The sequence below is a fragment of the Anguilla anguilla genome, chromosome 3, assembly GCF_013347855.1.
Source record: "Anguilla anguilla isolate fAngAng1 chromosome 3, fAngAng1.pri, whole genome shotgun sequence".
Taxonomy (NCBI): domain Eukaryota; kingdom Metazoa; phylum Chordata; class Actinopteri; order Anguilliformes; family Anguillidae; genus Anguilla; species Anguilla anguilla.
Genome location: NC_049203.1, coordinates 43,876,919 through 43,896,762, shown reverse-complemented (window position 1 = coordinate 43,896,762; position 19,844 = coordinate 43,876,919). Strand labels below are relative to the sequence as shown.

Here is a 19,844-nt window from a genome sequence, read left to right as displayed (position 1 = left end):
GAATGGATGGCCTAGGCTACGCGGATAGCATGACCCATACATGAACCTTATTGATAAGCTACCTAGCCCACCAGACAAAATAATAACATGGCTTGTTTATCGGTCAGTTTAATATTGAGCACTACCATAAGTGCAACACAGGTGACCTCAGAGAGCAACTGGGCTCCTTGTTCAACCTAGGCAAGGGGAGTACAAGTTTGAACCGTTAATTACATATTTAAAATGTTTCATTTTCCTGAGATTCTAAGTTTGTTTATCAAAAAAAAGTGACAGCCCTACTCTGTATGTGTGTCTGTGAGTGTGTGTGTGTGTATGTGTGTGTGTTTGTAATTACATTCCTAGCATTTCATTTCTCCATACTTCAGGTGCAGAAAAAGAAAAATGAGAATTTAACCGTGGGGGGGAAGAAGAAGTAATGGCATTAGAGGTTGGTGTATCTCAAACATTTATTTCACATTTATACCATGGTAGGGACAGGGATTGATTCTGAGCCATGTGGTACATCAGTGAACTTAGAATGAGTTCTTTAACCAAATACTGAACTTGACAGCCCTGTTATTGCCTCCTGGCATGCAAGACTGTTAATCGTACACACCAAGTAAAATACAAATCTTATTACATTCAAAGACAGGGGCCTACAATCCTGGTCCTGGTGAGCCACTGGGCTTTAGACTTTTGCTGTTACACAGTGCTTAATAGATAATTTATAGCAAGTAGCTTCTTGAATCTAAAACGTTGATTTTTAGGTGACAATTAAAATCAACTCTGTGGTGTTCGAGTACCAGGATTGTAGACCCCCCGCTTTTGTGTGTAATATCATTTGTTTTTAAGTGTGTGAAGTTAACAAGCTTACACCTCTCCACTGTGACCCTGAAGAAAAGAATGCACTTCAACAGTGACAAATAAGCCGACCAAAAAAGACTGATCTCACTCGGCAGACGAATATAAAGTAAAGGTGGCAATTCAAGCGAACTACGAGACACAGAGTAGTGGTCACACTTCCTCAAACTGCCCTCCGGCCAGATTTTGTAAATAAGCAGTCATGTGCCCAGCATGATGGAGGGATGCTACTACAGTTTGAGTGGGGGATCACCCGCTGTTTTTGAGTGCTCAGTCTTTTGTGTATAAATTATCTCAGCTAAGAGCACAGTTAGCACCACATCTGTGCACAGGGAGGGAGTAAGAGTGGCGCACAAAAGCAGTGCCTAAAAAAAGAACCGGGCGTCAGTGGCCATCATGTGAATGTAACCAAGGTGACATGTCATGCCTCAGTGTTTCTGTATAGTTGTCAGTAATGTGTGCTGGTTGGGAGGATATGGGGCGTGAGTGAACACACGCTTGTGTGTGACAGGGGTGGAGACACCGGCAGGGGGAGGGGACGGACCCAGACATGCTGAACGACAATCTGAAAACCATGATCAGGGAACCTGAAATTGTACAGCACAAAGAACTTCACTCAACAACAGTCTGCTTTTATCATTTGGGCCTTTTTGTTTGTTTGTTCGTTTTCTTCATTTTTAAAGTATCATTTTATACAGGATGTACAGATTTTTAGTCACTTTTTGTTCTTTGCTACAAATAAATAAGTTTACCATAATAAGCACCTGTCATGTATTCTGTTGGAGGGCACTCCTTTGACTATCTTTCAAGAGGTGCATGGTAGTTGCCAAAGGTATAGCCTTTGAACTTATTTTTTAGTTCCAGTCAATTACTGTGTGCTACAATGTGCAGTCCATTCTTATTTCAATTCAATCCACTTGAGTGTTAATCTTATGTCCCCAATCAGCAGCTGACATATGGTTGCTCAGTATTCTTAACATCCCTGCCACAAATATACTGTCATCCACCTCCTACCAAAAAAGTATTGCCTTTTGCTGTCCACCCCCCCCCCCCCCAAAAAAAAGAAAAAGTCAGAGAAGAAAATGTTTATTACAATAAAAAGGATCCAACTAAAAACTACATAAACACAAACCCATATTCATAAATCCAAATCATAATTAAACAACTCATGAACCTTCAGGGTTTAGGAGGCAAAAAGAAAACAGTTCTTTTCTTGTTCTTTAATCCCTTTAAGATTCAGTTATGTTCGGTAAACAGCACCCCAGATTTACAAGTCCCCCCCTCCAAAAAAAAAAATCTCAGCTGGAAACCACTGGCCTAGCCCCACCCCTCTTCTTGGCTTTCTTCTTTTTGCTGGCCCCATTGGATTGCGGGGGCTGTCCCGCCCTCTTCTTGGCTTTCTTCTGTTGAAGTTTCTGGATCCTCTCCTGCTTCCTCTGCAGGTAGGTAGCCATGTTGTCAAAGTTCACCTTGTACAAGTGCTTGAAACAGCTCTCCACACCTACAGAGTCTGTTAAAAAGGGATGCACACACACACTAAATCAATGAGACAAAGACACTCTCACACAGAGGGTCTCACACAAATACACACTAGCAAAATGAGGTCTGAACTATGAACTGTGTTATTCCCACAATGATTTTACATGGCACTGCTCTATTCAACCAATAAAGTTGAAGCAGGGGAACACAATCCACTCTAGGAAAAGAACACATGGCTGAAATGCATCCATTAGATTGTGGGTAAAGAGCTAGAAGCAGCACGTTCTGTCCAGTCCCATTCCATACAGCTGTGATGTTTTCCCTGCCAGTGAACCGTCCCTGCTCGCCACATTGAAAGCCATTGCAGGAGCAGGAACTACCAACCTTGAAACCTGTCCCAGTGGGAGCGCAAAACCTCCAAAACTCTCCTCAAGCCAGGATCCTCTGCACAACACTGAGAGAAAGCAGGAGAGAGAGGGAAGGGAGAGGCAGATACTGTTATGTTACTATAATAACAACATTTAAAATGCAGGATAGGTACACATATGCATGTGGGTGTACATGTGAATGCACGTGCCTATGCATTCGTACGTGTGTGGGAGTCAGAGTTTGTGATTAGTGCGAGCATTGAAGTGTGTGTGTGTGTGCGCATGCACGTTGATGTGTGTGTATGTGTGTGCTGTCCATGTGAGTGTATGCCTGAGTGCCGCTTATGAATGTTAGCGTGATTGTGTGTGCGCATGTTTGAGTGCGCGAAATATACTGTACATATACCTTCCAGCAGTCCTGTGTGTATGAGTACAGTATAATGGGGGTCTCTTTGCTTTCCTGTAGGACCCACAGCCGGCCTGAAGGGTCAAAGGTCAGGTCCCAGACGCAATGAGAGAGGGCCAGCCTCTCCCCAGGCGTGAGCTGGCCTTCCGGAGCCTTCTCCAGCCGGAACAGCTGCACTGCGAGTACACTGAAATCACAGCAACATTACAGCTCCACTATACCCCACTCCGTTTTTAAAAATCATTCAGCTAAAAAAAAATAAATACTAATTTTTAATCACTCAACGACCCATTTTCACAAAACGCTCAAGAGTAGCAGTGCTGACCTAGCATCATGGTTCACCTATTCATATACTAACCTTTTCCATTATGAGCTATAGTGATAGTTACCCCCCACCCCCACCCCAAGGCACAACTGTACTGAGACCACAATCTCGCTACTGTGTGTGTGTGTGTGGTTTGGTAAATCACTCATCATAACCTTCATAACCTTGATGTTTACCATTAGAAATATTACCCCCGTGTCTAAACATTGGGGCTGCCCAGGGGGTCAGCCTGACCCTGCTGCCTGTAACCCCATGGAGAGGTGAGGTAGGTGCTGATGGATTTCTTGAGGCGGGGGGGAAAAAGGCGGAGGGAACACTGACCTCTCACACAGCACCGCCACGTGACGACCGTCTGGAGAAACCGCAATCCTGCTCACGGCTGCCCTCTGGAGATGGAAGGAGAGAGAGAATAGACAAGGAGGAGAGCATTGGAGGCGTGAGGTTCGCAGCAACATTGGTGGTTCTCAATCATCCAGTGACCCTTTCCATTCAATCAATCCAGAGAAATCAGCACACAGAACACAGTGAAGGTGCTAAATGGGCTACTGCTGTCATTTTAGAACACATTGAAAACCAACTCGCACCCCAGAACTGTGTCACTGCCCTGGACCCATCATTGCTCAACCTTACGTTTAACTCAATTAAATACCGTGTTAGTATTTTCCTTACTCAGCTTCGTGAGTTTTTGGCATGTCTAAATCTGTCCTCTGTGTCTATGGTGGGAAAGTGCTATTTCCATTTAATTTTGGGTTTATGAAAGCAACAATTGTACATTGAATCAAAGCCAGTGACTGACAGACACATTCATCAATCTCTGTAGCCTTGTGTGGACCTGTGACAGGCAGATACCGGCTTCTGCAGGTCTCCAACCGACGTGGTCCTTCCTCAATACAGTCTATATGATTTACAACATACTATCACCTGGTTTGGTCTATGAACAAGTGTGGTCTCTCCTTGCCAATGTCTATGTGAGTGAAAGACAACGTGGTCTCACCATTTCGGAGTCTGTGAGTGACATGGCCACTCCTTGTCCATGTGTATGTTGATGTGAGCAACAGTGTGGTCTTACAATGTCTGGGACTGTAACAGCATGGTCTCACTATGTGCGAGGTGAGTCTGTGAGTGACAGTGTAGTTTCTCCTTGTCCATGTCTATGTGAGCGACAGTGTGGTCTCACCATGTGTGGGTCTGTGAGCGACAGCGTGGTCTCACCAAGTGTGGGTCTGGGAGCGACAGTCTGGTCTCACCAAGTGTGGGTCTGGGAGCGACAGTGTGGTCTCACCAAGCGTGGGTCTGGGAGTGACAGTGTAGTCTCACCATGTGTGGGACTGTGAGTGACAGTGTGGTCTCACCATGTGTGCATCTGTGAGCAAAAGTGTGGTCTCTCTTTGTGGCGTAATGAGTGTGAGTGACAGTCACCTTGTCAGTGTCACCGTCGGAGGGCTGGGACGCTCTCGGCTCCTTCAGGTCCAAGCTCTGTAGGCGCCGCCCCGACTCGTACTCCCACAGCTTCACTGTCCCATCCTGCCCGTAACCACAACAACATGAGGGTCATTCCAGGGTCAAGCGGCACTACCTCACTGGAGTCATCGAAGCAGGGGCAGCAATCTGTGACAGCCTAAGCCCTTTCGCCTGTTCTACGGCAGACCAGCCTAAAGTCGTTCCTCAACCAGCTGCAGCATCACTAGAGATTCAGAGTTAACCGGCAAAAAGACTAGGCTATAAAAGTCAAACATCAAGCGAACTGCAAGCTGATTTCCTTATTGTTTAAAGGGGCACACATAGTCTACTACACTCAGATTTCATATCAAGTTTATTTCATGTACAACTTCACTATTTGCTGTCAAAAGAACATTGCCCACTCCTGCATTGCTTTCCCACAATCGCACAGCATACCTTCTTACAGTTTGAACTTTATTGAAGCAATTTGTGCCTCACTGTCCCACATATATTTATATTTTATCAGCAGATACTCTCATCTCAATGACCTGAATAGCTCACACTAATTTCAATTTTACCTAATAATACTTGATATTTACAGCCACCTTGAATTTCAATCTGCAACATCTAATTTACAAGCTGTTTTTAAACTGCGACACGCACCACAGCACCAGGGTTCATTCTTGTAAATGGCTGGTTAAAACTGTGGGCTCCATAAATACACAGAGCCATAGTTATTCCCCATTGGTTCCCAAGGTTCATACCCCAGACCCAGAGAGCAGCCATTGTGGATGTGCCAGAGTGATGGACAGGCAGCTGACAAACCTACAGACAAAGAGAGAGGAGCCATCAGGAGGGGAGGGGCAGCATGTAGTTAGTGCCAATTTTCTTTTCTCTGAACAAAAAAGAAACCGTTTTTTATATGTACAGTATTTATATCCTCTGGAATGCTTTCTTACTCCAGTACAATTCTCTATGTAATTCCTTATAACTATTCTTTATACTGTGTGTATACATTTTGCATCTTCTGTATCTGTTCTGAAGTGCGTGTGTGCTTTTCTTATTTCATACTCCATGAGGGACGGCACCCATACAAAACTACATATACTTGAGAGTAGGGCAAAATATCTTTTCTGTCAAAACAATACATTTGTTAGCATTAGCACAGACACTTCTGTAGACTAAACTGATGGCTGACTCTGTATTCTTTGCACAGAAAGATTGGTTTCCCTTAAATTGACAATTAAACATTCCAGATGCATGCATCTTTGGAAAAGAGTACAATACTGTTTCAAAGTACGCAAAAGCAAAGATTCATGGAAATACCTGAATCTGTTTACTGAAATGATTTGAAGAGGAGCTATATGTCAATGACATCACTTCAAATCACCATTTGCATATAGATTTAAGTCTTGATTGTTAAATTATGAAACAGGTGACACCATTTTGCAGAGAGACCATACCAAATTATGTTTTTTTTTAGGGGGGGGGGCACTTACTCGCAATGGCCCAAGCAGAAGGACTGGATGTTGTGGGGCAAACTCAAAAGGCTGACGCGAATCTTCTCGTCACGGTCAGCAGTGATGACATATCTGTCATCAGTGCTCACGGCCTGCAGTGGACAGAGAAGTTTGAGGGGCCTGCCAGTGCACTTGGAGCTGTGTAAGTGAAATTCACCTTAAAGACTGGCATTAACCAGTGGCACTCGGACACCCTACACCACAATCTGTGGAATAACACGGTCAGTGCCCTTGATCGTGAGACCTGAGGCTCTACAAAAGGAGACATCACCCTGTATAAGTGTGAGTGTTACACTGTAAGCAATGCAGAGTGTATCCTGTGAGATACAAGATGTTCAAATCACTGAGAAGTTCTGCTAAAGTATGATATAAATTAATGGAATTGATTTTTACATATTGTTGAAATGTGTCATGCATAATTTGTGGAGTGCAATATGGGACGGGCGTTTTTGATTTTAAACGGTTCTTACAACACCCAGCAGCATGGACAGATGCCCCAGTTTCAGTTCGCCTGGCTTCTCTGGCTCGGACACGGAGAAAGAATAGACATCGCCAGACTTGTCTGCCACAAGCACCTGGTCTTCAGCCCAAGTAAACTGCAAGGACGTGCACCTCCGCACCACCCACCTTCAGGGTGAGAAGCATACAGTTATACCAAGCCGTTTTCGTTAATACAAGGGCCATTCAAAAATGCACGCCCATAGTGCTCTATGGTGAATACAGTACCTGGTACTGACGCACTCCCAGGAAGGATGTGTTCGGAAGAGTACGAGACGCTTGTTGTCATCTGTGAGCGCGAGGAGGCTGCCGGATGTGGAGAAGGCAAACGCTAGGATTCGGTCGCTACCTTTCTCCTCCGAACCACCGTCCTCACTTTGGGAGAGGAAAAAAGCAAAACCACATTAGCTAGTCCGTTTACCAGCTTGATTTGACAGTCAATGAATGCCAAATTAGTATATATATATATATTTAGGATAACATATGGTGCCAGGAACAAGTCATAGCTAGATGGACAAAGTACAAGTAGACTATGCCACGTATTTTCAGTTAACCGCACACCATCACCCCTCAAACAGTAGACAGCAAAGGTGAAACAAGTTGGAATTATAGCTACCTTTTATTATCGCTCTCCTTGGGTTTCTGCTCCGCCTTACTGCAGTCGAATACAAATGGCTCTCTAATTTAAAAATATATATATGGAATTGGGGGGGAAAGTCAATTGCCATCATATTAACATGACCAAAAATATAATCTTGAAACCAGTGTCATCACTATACTTTTAAGAGTCTACTGGAAATGTTAGACGGATACAAATGTTCAGGGATAAGTAAATCAAGCTCGAAAGCGTCGTCAATACAAACCGGTCCTGTTTGTTGTGAATGGCAATGAGATTTTTGCCACAGCACACCGCCAAATTCTCCCCATGGGCTGCCAGAGACGCCATAGTCGCTGCTGTTCTGCTGCCGCACTGATTTCACGTGGGGAGAATCGAGATCCGGTCGCATACTTAATACGTCATCCAAATAACACTGCTGAGTATAAGTTAAATTCCGGTTAACAAGGTTGAATTGTAAATATGTTTCTAGACATATTAAAATAAAAAAGAAGTAGAATCCCTGCTGAACAAAGTCTGACCACAGAACCATTAACATATATTGTGACATATTTGACATATGTCCGTTGACATATTTTCTCACTTATTCATTAGATGCCCAAACGAAAATTAGCGTACTTGTACAGTGGAATGATTTTTTATTTAAAGTAAAGATAAATAAAAAGGCTGCTTATGTATGATCAGCGGTGCGGCAGCACTGAACTCCTGGTCGGCTGGGTTCTACAAGTGAGCGACTTCAGGGAGGGGGGCGTGTCTCCGTAAGGAGTGAGGGACGACGTTAGCATTGCATAACCTGTCGTGCATCAACGGCCCGGTTAGTAGTAGTGGACGGAGCATTGGTGATATTATTAATTGTAATATATTTACATAGATTTCACATTTTATTGATACATTTGGAAATGTGTTCGGCCTCGGCAGGTAATATTTTAACTACTATTTTTACCCCACAGCTGTGAATCAACAGACGAGGAGCGGCTGAATCTCGCCGAAGGGGTAACTTTGCGCAGTAACCTAATTACTTCTTCCAATGTCAGCTTGTCCCTGAACATTATCATGGTGGAGAGACAGTTTGTAGGGAACAAGTGAAAATTTCAGTTTACAAGTGGGTTGCCTTTGGTCTTTTCAACTATATCGTAAACAGCTGATTCTAGCGATGCAATAAAAGTATGCGACATATTCTTTTCGCATTGAATACTTGTGGAATAATATGCTTAAAATGACATTTTGTTTGAATAGGAAGAATTTATAGAATTGTTGTTTGTTATTTGCTTTTTGTTGTTAGAATGGTAGCGGACATTACTACACTCTTTATTAAACTGGTTTAACTATTAAGAGTAGACTTAGTTGTGTAATACTGTTTTCAGTAGTCATGCAATTTATCTCAACGAGGTAATTGTTTTTTTAAAGATATTAAATGGTTACCATATTTGAACCGTACATGCTCCATTCATTGACTGAACTTCAATGAACTCTTCGGACCGAAGAATTTAAGTCCGTGTTTCCGTAGGGATCACTTTCACAGCGTAAAGATGGCGGCCTCCTTTCTTCGCTTAGGTCGAGCTGGGTCTCTCAAGGTAATGTAATGTCATTTATGTTATCCTCATAATATTTGTGTTGAAATGGATATTTGCTGTTTTACGATAATGTGATGTATGAATGTGTAACATGTCAATCAGTGGTCTGGTTATGCGGCTTGTTAGTTATCGCGCGAGCCAGGAACTTCGATACCTAGATAGCTATCATAGCTAGCAGGCCAACTGCGTTAATGTAGTGACACCTCTTACACTATGAATAATGCCAATGGTTTAAATGATTTAATTGGGTTAGCTTGCTACTAGTGATAGCATTAGCACTTACCAGCATGGTTGAGTATGCGTAATAAATACATATTCTCAGCTAGCTGGCTAAAGTAGGGCTTCGACTGGCCTACTTGGTTGCCAAGCTAAGTTCAGATATCGTACTTTTTGACTGCACGCGGCTTGCACATGAACCACACAACGTTAATATAAATGCTCTTTAAATCTGTATCTTTTGCTTCATATAAATTGTCTGGTTGATCAGATTTGAATTTTCAAACTTAACTGCAATTTCACTGTAACAAAAGCTACTCATTTTTTGGTAACGTGGATTTTCCCATCACAGAACTAACGTTATTTCTATTAAAATTGATTCCAACTGTGCTATTATTATCAGTGCGTCCATCCATTTGGCATACTTTTCTATCTGTAATTTTGATTGTTGATTGTGGTTATCGATCTAGAGTGCTCCCGCGTGACTTCCCTTAGAAGTTGTCAGTAGAAAAAGTAAAATATTAATTTTAAGGTGGAATGCAAAGTATTTTGATTGAGGTAGTTTAACCAAATAGGATTTCCGCAATTTTTACCATCACAAAAATTAGCCCAATTTAGTTTTATTGCTAATATTGTTAACGATATGAATGCGAATTTTATAGTATGAATTTTTCGTGGCGGAACTTTTTCCCCGTTCAGTGTCTGCAGTTGGAGACCTTGGGCACTTTGAGAAGAGCGCCTGCTGCCACACTCTGCACCAAGTCTGGAGGGCCAAAGAAACCTGACAAAAAGACAGGAATAAGTAAGTTGCAGACTTAATAGTTTTTTTTTCTATCGACATCTATTGCATTTTATTTATTTATTTTTACAAATTTGCTCTTTTTATTATAGGTTTATATTATAAAGACGAGTGCATTCTCAGTGGTTGATTGTACAAGTAGTAATGCAGGTGCATTAGGTTACTTGTGTGGGGGAAAAAACTAATGAAAAAAGACTGTAAAGGTGCAATGTTTATTTTATGTTTACACATGTTCGCACATTTCCTCAAGTACATTTTCAGGTTTTTCTTTGCTAATGTCAAGAACAAATCTGCGGGTGGCTCTAAACCCTTGTCTCGGAGATTTCCACCAATCAGCTGTTGGGCAGCTCCCTTCAAGTGACCTCAAACATACAGAGAAGATATGGTTTCGCTTCCCCCATGGAACGTTTGACACGTGGCCCTAAAGCAAACTCATAAAGCCTGAAGTCCGGACGATACGAAGACAGAAAATCACAGTGAGACCAGTTAAGCAAAACTGCCCCCACATGTTGTTTTAGTCTTATCGGAAATTGAATTAATGCATCTGATCCAGAAGAAAAGAAGTTCGGAACACGAAAGTGTGCAAGAACATGAGACACTGTGCTGAAGAAAGGAAATTGCTTCACCATCCCAAGGTCTGTGTAGTGATCAGAGGGTTGAAACCCAGAGCAAAGCTTCCACTGGGAGAAGAATATAAGTGCTTTTAGACTGAAGAGAAATAGTAGATTATTTAGAAACTATAAACCCTTCCCTGCCTCCCAAGACTGCTTGATGGGTGAGTTTAGAGTCTGAAGACAGATGGCCGCATTCAGGATGTCTCTGGCGTAAGAAGACAGTGACGGGGAAAGCCCACAGTGTTCTCACCATTCATGTGTACAGGGTTCTTTGCTACCAGTTTCCACAATTGTTGAATATGGATGAAAATGTTGGAACACGCTGAAGCAGGCATAGTAAATTTAATGTCTATTTTGTATGAATTATGAATGTAAGGAATAACTATTTTAGGAAAGGGACACAATGGATACCTTGCCATGCACAGATCCAGACAAAAACTGAAGACCTGAGAGGTGTGGAAGACATTACTGAAAGTGTGCTGCCACAAGCAAAATGCATGACTGCAAGCAATAAGCCAATCTCGTGTGCAGCATCTCAAACGTTTTCAAGGCTTCACCACCACACCAGTTCCTGTGTCTGATCAGGCTGTCTCCTTCACTGAAAGCAAGATGCCCAAACCCATCACCATTACTCCCCACAAGTAATGATATTAATAAAATCCCCATCCTGAAGATAAAAGTTCAGCATCTGCAAAGACGAGGGTAGCTAATGGCTTACTTCAGAAAACAGGGAAATGTGTTTCTGAAACCTGGAATGTGGCTTTGATGACCTGTGAACTTGAGGCATGGATCAACATGATGGTTCTTCAATGATGTCATTCACCTACTTAACTCTTCATTGCTCCAGCTGATTGCACCACCTTATTAAACCTGTGCCACCACAGAAGACGGACGATTCACCAATGGAGATGCAGTTCATGGACTTCTAGGGCTAAAAAAAACATGCTGTGATGGCCTTGAAATTGTCCCAACCCCAGACAGCCACCCCAGACCAAGTACAGTGACTATCCTAGTGGTTCATGGAGGGGGGGAAAAGGAAGGAAAATTTTATCCCAAAGAGACTCAGACTTATCCTCCACATCTGCAGAAGATCCATAATGTTAATGCCTTTTTAAGCACAGCATTTCCCCAAGGTTGCTTCCAGAAAATGTTTGTCTGCCACTGGAATCAGTCCATCCATCAATGTACACTGATTTGTGCTTGAATGGAAATTGGTAGCCATCTTTTTGAAATGCAACAGTTTTGGAATTTATAAAAAAAGGTTTTTCCCCCCACACAAATTATATAACCCATTATTTATAAGAGTATGTATTGTGTCTGTTCTGATAATACTATTTGTACAGTCATTCCACTCATTGCATTGCAAGCAGTGCACATTTGTTTGTTTATGGATGCAATGATATTTTACATGAAGAACAGTTCAGGTTTCTTGAGGTGGGAGAAACGTCATCTGTCCAACTGTTATAAAACTTTGTATTAATGATAATTGCATGTTAAAGCAAAAACAGTTTTGGAATGTTTTTTTTTTGTTAAAATGATAACACTGGCATTTTTCTGTTAATATCTTTGAAAATCCTTTGTGAAGTTGCAATTAAAATGAATCGGGTTTGCCACTCATTCCGTTTATCAACTTGTTCAAAGTATGCAAAATGCTTCAGTGCAAATCATCAGCCGAACTGCTACACTAATTTATAGTGGATGTTCTGGTTGTGGATTTGTAACTGTCGATGGACTTGAAAACACCAGTTTTTATTGCTCCAAGCCTGTCTACAGCTCAGTTTGGCTACCATTTATCGTAAAACAAAGTTGTCAGTGCTGAATACCTTTTTTGTGGTTATAGTAATATATAATTTGAGCTTTTTACATAATGCAAAATTAGCTAATTGTGAACTCTTTCCACACAGCCTGTAAATTGAGCTACTGTGCAGTTAAGGTTTAATAGCTACATAGGTGGAAGGGTAAATCTTGTAGATTAAAAGAAAGGTGCTCAATCCTAAGAAAATGTTTTTTTGAAACATAACATCAGACACGTTTGTTGTCAAACTAGAAGGGCAAAGCTCATAATGACATTGTTTATTTGATGGTATTTTACAGATGTCATGAACTTGTGTGCGCACTATAATGTGTTGGACAGAAAACATTTTCTGTAGCCTGAAGTGTATTTTAGTTAGATGGGTCAAGCTGTACAGTAGCACATTAAAACACTAAGATTCAGTTTGACTAATTTGGTAGCTTTTACAGTCCAAAGCAAGCATGATTGATACTCGGATGACTCTGCCAGTGATGGGTCCCACGCCTGCTAGCTAATAAGGGTCAAAAATAAATGATCAGTGAGGTGCTTGGTGATGTTTAACTGCCTCTTCAGTTTTCACGCCTTCTGACTGGCTAGTTGGGAATGCATGACATTTAACGTTTACAAAGTATCTTGCCAAGTGTGATGTGGGTTGATAGCTGTGCAGACAGGTGTAGATAATGGATGTATTAAAGGTATACAAGTAGGGGAGATGAAGATTGTACAAAATACAAGGAAGTTAATATGGTTGAAATGTAGGCTACAGCAAGACAAATTTGTCCAAATAGCATCAGCTGATTTGTTTTGTTGGAAGTTAATGCAGGCCTGTGTTGCCAAATATATGTTGCTTTTTTATACAGATACACAGAATTTTCTAAAATAAATTGCATGAGAACATTTGCTTTTTAGTAGATCTGTGGTTGAATGCTCAATTGCAAGAGTGTCTGTAGATGCAGACCTCTTCCATTGAGAACTTCCACATAAACCAATTTACTTTAGTATATTGAGCATGCTTTGTTTTATTACTCCTCAAAATACAGATATTTAGCTTTTAAAAATGAGCTGCTCGTTCACTTATTGATGAAAGTCAAAGCCATAGCTGACTTTTTGTTGTCAGTCCAGTGTAACAGAAACAAAGCCAGTTGATCAGGTAGTTGTTTGAACGTTTCTGTGACCAGATTTATGTTCAAGGTTTTGTTTAATGATTAACGTGTTAGTTACTGTTGAAGGAGCAGCAGCCTCTGTAGACTTCTGTAGGGCAGACTGTGACTGCTGCTGTGGGCCTGGTAGTGATGAGCTGTCTACTGTTAATGTACTAAAATAAGCTTTTTGTAATGCCATGTTGATATTTTTGGTATCATTCTCTGTTTACCTTGTAAGATAGTTTGGAGTTTCGGCCAATATATTGACATTAAAAAATTGGAATGACAGTAAATTCCATGGCCACTGTCAAAATGTTTTTCTTGTTAAGGCTGAAATGCTGATTATGGTTTAAGATGAATTTTCAAGCCTGCACAAGGTGTATCCAGAACTCTGGCGTGCGCAAACTTTGGACTGATTTGTGTTTGCCTAGGGTCTGTTTTAACCACTGAGCTTTTGTTAAAGGCACTTTGATCTGAATAAAGGGAAATTTCACATTTGAGTTATGCTACAATTTACTTTGATTGCTGTAATTGCTAAGATATATGCACAAACTCGACCATTTTGGAACAGTACCTTTTGCAGTGTCATGTTTTCTTGTTAATGGGAAAAGCACTTTGCATTCAAGTGAAGGTAGCCCCTAGGTTCTGCTGAAATTCAACTCCACGGCTCTTGATGGAGCCATTTTGTGCCTCTGCCAGTAGGTGAGTTGTCTGTCTTGTGCTGTTGATAGTTGCCAGTTTTGGGGACGAACCGCTCAAACACGATTTTAATCATTTTGAATGAAATTGCGTGATTTAAATTGAATCTCGTCTGCTTGCCCCTCTCCTTCCCCTCCGTCCTAGAAAAGGCCAAGGTCAAAACCTTCTTTGATATAGAAAAGCTCGCCCAACACCAGAAGTATGTGGAGTTTCCCAAGGACCAGTCAGCAGGCGCCAAAGTGGCAGCCGCAGCTGTAGCTGGCTCTGCCGCCATTGAACCCTCTCCGCCAGCTGCTGAACCGGCTGCTGTTGCCACTGAAGCTCCTGCCGTAGCAGAGGCCATCCTGACCGCTGATACGGCTGCCCCAGTAGTCGACACCGCTCCGACCATTGCCGATCCCGCTGTATCGATTGCTGAAGCCGCCCCAGCTGAGGCAGCCCCAGAAGTTGCCGCAGGAGTAGTTGCGGAAGTTGCCCCTGAAGTTGTTGCAGAAGTTATCTCTGAAGCTACCCCAGAAGTTGCAACAGCAGCCCCGGAAGTTGTTGTCCCTGAAGCTGCTCCAGAAGTTGCTGCAACAGCCCCAGAAGTTTCTGCCACAGAAGTTGCCCCTGAAGCTGCTCCAGAAATTGTTGCTGCAGCCCCAGAATTTGCTGCAGAAGTTGCCTCTGAAGCAGCCCCAGAAACTGTTAAAGAAATAACCCCTGAGGTTGCCGTGGAAGCCGCCCCTGAGGTTGCCGTGGAAGCCGCCCCTGAGGTTGCCGTGGAAGCCGCCCCTGAGGTTGCCGTGGAAGCCGCCCCTGAGGTTGTCACGGAAGCCGCCCCTGAGGTTGTCGTGGAAGCCGCCCCTGAGATTGTCACGGAAGCCGCCCCTGAGGTTGTCGCAGAAGCCGCCCCTGAAGTTGCCGTGGAAGCCGCCCCTGAGGTTGCCGTGGAAGCCGCCCCTGAGGTTGTCGCGGAAGCCGCCCCTGAGGTTGCCGCGGAAGCCGCCCCTGAGGTTGCCGCGGAAGCCGCCCCTGAGGTTGCCGCGGAAGCCGCCCCTGAGGTTGCCGCGGAAGCCGCCCCTGAGGTTGCCGCGGAAGCCGCCCCTGAGGTTGTCGCGGAAGCCGCCCCTGAGGTTGTCGCGGAAGCCGCCCCTGAAGTTGTCGCGGAAGCCGCCCCTGAGATTGTCGCGGAAGCCGCCCCTGAGATTGTCGCGGAAGCCGCCCCTGAGGTTGTCGCGGAAGCCGCCCAAGAGGTTGTGCTCGAACCTTCCGTAGATACTGTAGCAGCCCCAGAAGTTGCTGCAGAAGTAGCAGCTGAAGCCGCTCCTGCAGAAGCTGAGCCCGCTGCAGAAGTAACAGAAGCTGCTGCTGCTGCTGAAGCCGTAGCGGCAGCAGCTTCCGTGAGCTCTGAAGAGCTGGTTGATGCAGCTCCTGTAGTAGCTGAAGCTGCAGGAGAGGAGCTTCCTACAGAGGTTCCTGCTGAAGCTGTGGAGTCGCCTGAGGGTACACACCACACCCCCTATACCCCTTATCTTTCCTCTGTGGGGCCCCACTACCCACAGGAAGTCATGTTTCCATTCCCTGTGACATTCCTTCTTTTGAGTGTTAGTTTTGCAGATTACAAAATTCGTTATTGTTATTGTGCCCATTGCTTATTTTTTGCATAACACATTTTCTGTAGCTGTTAATGTCCCTGCTTAGAGCCCACCACCCACTGTATCTAGTCCTGTAGACTCAAGCCACATGCACACGCACACATTCCATAGCACTTGAGACCTGTATAAACTTTTGTGTAACTGACTAGCTCATGTTGCATTGCTGGATCATGACACAGCATGATTCCCTGCATCCATGTGTACCGTGGCAACACTGTTGTCCCCCTCCCATAGTATGCATTTGCCTGACTGCATGCCTGCTTGGCTTTCCACTGACTCTTCTCTGCCATGGTTTTTCACATCCATCACCTCCACCTGCTCTGGTAGCCGCAGGGTTTTCATTTCCTTTTGTGTATGGTTTTTGGTTTCTTCCTTCCTTTTGCCTTGTCTGACCTCCAAAAATCAGGGTACATTGTTGAGAATATTGCAAGCCTTTTCCAAGTCCTTGGATTAAAATTATTATTTTTTTGCCCACTGCTTTTTCTTCAGTTCTAAACTATCATTAACCTGCCTTTTTTATTTTTCCTATTTATTTTTTAAACTGCCACTGATATAATATAGGATGCTCATTCACTTTGGGATCTTCACAGATCGCAAAAGATCACTCCCAGTGATTTTGAAAAATAAAAATGTTGCCCAGAAAGTTATTTTAAGTTACGATTTTTGGTAACTGCGTGTGGAAAAGGTAACTGCGTGTGGAAAAGGTAACATGACATCCCATGAGTTAATGGTTAATGCTAAATTTACTGTCAAGCCTGGAGCTCTGGTGGATGTTTCCCCCTGGGAAACCGCTTACCCACCTGCTGGCCCAGTAGAAAGGATCCGCTGCTGGGAGTGACTGATCTATGGAGGAGTCCTTCAACGACGGCATTAGCTCTTTCTCTTTCACTACTCACTCTCTTCCTTCTGCATCCCCTCCCCTCACCTGGGAGTCGCATGAAGTCAGTCACCTACACTTTACAGTGGTGCTGGAAGTCTTTGTGTATGTGGTCTGATGAATACCAAAATGTCAGGGGCTGCCTTTTTCCCTCTTGGGTGACTGATGCATTCAGTAGGTTTGAGATTTACACCTATGTAATGCAGAGGTCATCAGGGGGCAGGGGGCTGGGACTGATTTGGAATATACGGTTAAATGGTGGTTGTGTAATGGTAATTGTTTATTTTGGTAAAACACCAAATCTGAAGCTCAGCGCTCTCCTGTGCCTTGAGCTGAACACTTTAATGAGTGTTCTTTGTACAGTGTGTAGAAAAGCATGAAGATTCACTGCACTATGATCTTTGTACTCTGCTCACCAAGTCCTCTTGTCATGTACCCTGAATATACACTGTTCTTGACCCATGTCTTGTTTTGTGAATTAGGGTTTAGCAAATGGAGTCATTTGTTTTTTATTTTTTTATTTACTCAAACGTGCAAGGGAGAATTTTGAAGCGCCCCAACACTGCGTGGCGGTGAACCTGTATGAACAGAGGGTAATTGTTTTTTTTCTGGCACTCAGCTCACCTGGATCCAGTACAGAAGCTCTTCCTGGATAAGATCAGAGAGTATGCAGCCAAGAGCAAGTGAGTCTGATAGCCATTTCCCTTCTCTTTGTCACACACTCAACAAAACATACACAGCCTTGCACACGTACACGGCCACGCTCGCTCACACTCACACTCACTCCACCTCACTTGTTCACCAGCACTCACTCTCGCTTTGTGTGCTCACCCCAGCCCTGCCCCATCCACTTCATTTAACTTCTCTGCTGGAAGTGAGGAAGTGCTAAATCATATTGCTTTGATCAGGGGCCCCCGCCCCCCTTCCCTGTTTTCCTAACCTTGCTTTTGTCTACAATCTTTATATAACACGAAGTGAATGTCACTCCTGTGATTTTTTTTTTTTTTGGTTCCCCCCCCCTTTCTGCCTATTTGACACATCTGTTATGCCCTTGTGAATTGTGAATACTGAACAGATTGTTGAAATGTAAATCATGTGGGAGGGCTGTATAGAAAATCACTGTACAAATGGACATCAAATCAATTTTGTTTTTGGCCGTCGAAGCTTACAGTCGATCTCCTTCTCCACAGATCTTCTGGCGGTCTGGTTGATGCAGGCGCCGAGTATCAAAAGAATTTGTCTGAGGAGATGACCAAACTTCAGCGGCTGTATGGTGGCGGTGACCTCACCAAGTTCCCAGAGTTCAAGTTCCCTGGTGAGTGGTTGGGCAGACACCAGCAGGGCAGAGTCCGCTACGAGTGTGACCCAAAAGCTCAATATTGGACCATAAGTCTATCGCAATTGAAATTCCCATGGTAACCTTTTATATTTGTAAGCTGTTACAAATCTGACAAAGGCGATCATACTAACCGTGGTAACTAACAGGGTGCCCAAATTTTTTGCACATGTCATGCTCACTTCAGTTTATTTTTAAACTACTGCATGTCGATGGTAACCAACATAAGAATTTGCTGAAAGATGTGTAACTTGTGTAGGTTGAGTCAGGTGCTGTTCACTTAGAGAATCATTGCAGCATGCACTTTTGTCCAGAAGTGCCGATCTGCATACAACTGTATTTTCCGAAGCAGCAGTTGAGAGCTGTTGGCTGTTCATGTGTCTAAATATGGGCATTTCGTCCCCTGGGGGAGAAGGTCCAGTCCACTCTGAAGAGTTGCAACTCAACAAGCTGCTGTCCTAGCATCCCACATTAATTTCTGCTTCAATTGCCTTTTACCCACTTTAAAAAAAAAAAAACTGAGAAGGTTTATTCTAAGCAATATGTGTTTGTACTTTGTTGGTTTAATGCCACCAACATCACATTTGAGCCAAAAAAAACCTAAATATTTGCTGGGGTGGGTCTTTGCATGTATTTGGTGGGATGTATGTAGACGGATTCCTTGTGTGTGAGATTCATGTTCTCTCTGTTGCTACGCCCCAGGATCATGATGTCACAGATCTTTCAGCTGGCAATGTGTGTGATTGGCAGTTAATGTGCCTTTGGTTTTATTTTGTTTTTCAGAGCCCAAATTGGATGAAGTGGCCCCTAAGTGAAGATCGTCAATGTCAATGTTTATGGCGTCTCCGTTTTTTCCCATGTCAGTAGTGGTTCAGCGAATCATGTCTAATAAAATGGAATTTGGGGGTACAGTGGCCATGTCTCCATCTCTTGTCTGTGAACACTCTGTGTGATCTTTACATTATGAAGTTACTGAGTAAGCAGTGGGGAAGCATATCTGGGACAGGAATAACCTGGATTTAGTGATGGAGTGACAGTTGGATGGAATTGTTGCTGTTCAAATGCTCTGCATATAATAAACATCTGCTTTGAAGAATGATGGTCAGCTCAGGCAAAGAATTAAATAGAATTAAATTCAATGTTCCAAAATTTTGAGTTTGAAAACATACATGTGCTGTGAAAACGGACCTGTGCCTTCAGCAGTAAGAAGCACAAGAAATCCCTTGTGTAGTTTTAACACCATTGTCTCTGGAGTACATGAAAATACATGTTTTTCACTGGTCACAGTACCCCAAACAAAATATTACCAAGATTTCCCCTCGTGACACAGTTTGGATGTTTTTAGAACCAATGTCAACAGAAAAACAAAAAACAAATGAAGTTGTATGAAATTGTGCCACATCAATATGAGCAAATAAATCTGATAGCCATGTGGCTGTGTGGAAGTGCAAATTCTGGATTGTTCAGTCCACAGATTCGTTTGATAAGGCGTACTCTTGGGTGGGGTATGCTTTCAGGTGCCTCTGGAAAGAGTGGTTATGTGTTTAGACTCGTCAACACTGCACAGTATATGCTCTGAAAAACTGGACAGGAGAGCTGTGCTACTAGAAATCCATGTTACTTTTTAGACTTCATAGAATGGGCATTGCAGTGCAGCTATGTTGGG

At 43.2% G+C, this 19,844-nt stretch overlaps 3 protein-coding genes across 9 annotated transcripts in view; 2 read left to right on the top strand and 1 right to left on the bottom strand.

The window, feature by feature from the left end:
* pde9a (phosphodiesterase 9A) overlaps nucleotides 1–1,600 on the top strand; it is a 41,173-nt gene extending 39,573 nt beyond the window's left edge. For both annotated transcript variants that reach the window (XM_035409261.1, XM_035409262.1), the window contains exons 18-19: nucleotides 366–427; nucleotides 1,352–1,600. In XM_035409261.1, the coding sequence (XP_035265152.1) occupies nucleotides 366–416 (51 nt within the window). In that variant the 3' untranslated portion in view covers nucleotides 417–427; nucleotides 1,352–1,600. The remainder of the gene's footprint in view (nucleotides 1–365; nucleotides 428–1,351) is intronic.
* Nucleotides 1,601–1,910: 310 nt separating this feature from the next.
* Nucleotides 1,911–7,953, bottom strand: wdr4 (WD repeat domain 4). Of its 2 annotated transcripts, none has more exons than XM_035409263.1 (11): nucleotides 7,718–7,953; nucleotides 7,493–7,557; nucleotides 7,105–7,251; nucleotides 6,849–7,005; nucleotides 6,358–6,470; nucleotides 5,623–5,683; nucleotides 4,838–4,942; nucleotides 3,740–3,804; nucleotides 3,094–3,280; nucleotides 2,704–2,773; nucleotides 1,911–2,350 (listed from the first exon to the last, which is right to left on the bottom strand). In XM_035409263.1, the coding sequence occupies exons 1-11, from the start codon at nucleotides 7,820–7,822 to the stop codon at nucleotides 2,139–2,141; spliced, it is 1,287 nt and encodes a 428-aa protein (XP_035265154.1). In that variant the 5' UTR covers nucleotides 7,823–7,953; the 3' UTR covers nucleotides 1,911–2,138. The 2 variants fall into 2 exon arrangements, with proteins under 2 accessions (XP_035265154.1, XP_035265155.1); XM_035409264.1 differs by having other exon boundaries at nucleotides 7,493–7,555; nucleotides 7,740–7,953.
* A 162-nt stretch (nucleotides 7,954–8,115) lies between these two features.
* LOC118223110 (calphotin-like) lies at nucleotides 8,116–19,092 on the top strand. Of its 5 annotated transcripts, XM_035409260.1 has the most exons (9): nucleotides 8,116–8,346; nucleotides 8,443–8,485; nucleotides 9,000–9,066; nucleotides 9,982–10,084; nucleotides 14,473–15,035; nucleotides 15,084–15,813; nucleotides 17,462–17,525; nucleotides 18,033–18,157; nucleotides 18,962–19,092. In XM_035409260.1, the coding sequence occupies exons 3-9, from the start codon at nucleotides 9,022–9,024 to the stop codon at nucleotides 18,991–18,993; spliced, it is 1,662 nt and encodes a 553-aa protein (XP_035265151.1). In that variant the 5' UTR covers nucleotides 8,116–8,346; nucleotides 8,443–8,485; nucleotides 9,000–9,021; the 3' UTR covers nucleotides 18,994–19,092. The 5 variants fall into 5 exon arrangements, with proteins under 5 accessions (XP_035265151.1, XP_035265147.1, XP_035265150.1 ...); XM_035409256.1 differs by having other exon boundaries at nucleotides 8,116–8,306; nucleotides 14,473–15,813; XM_035409259.1 differs by having other exon boundaries at nucleotides 8,116–8,306; nucleotides 8,977–9,066; nucleotides 14,473–15,813.
* Nucleotides 19,093–19,844: the final 752 nt, after the last annotated feature.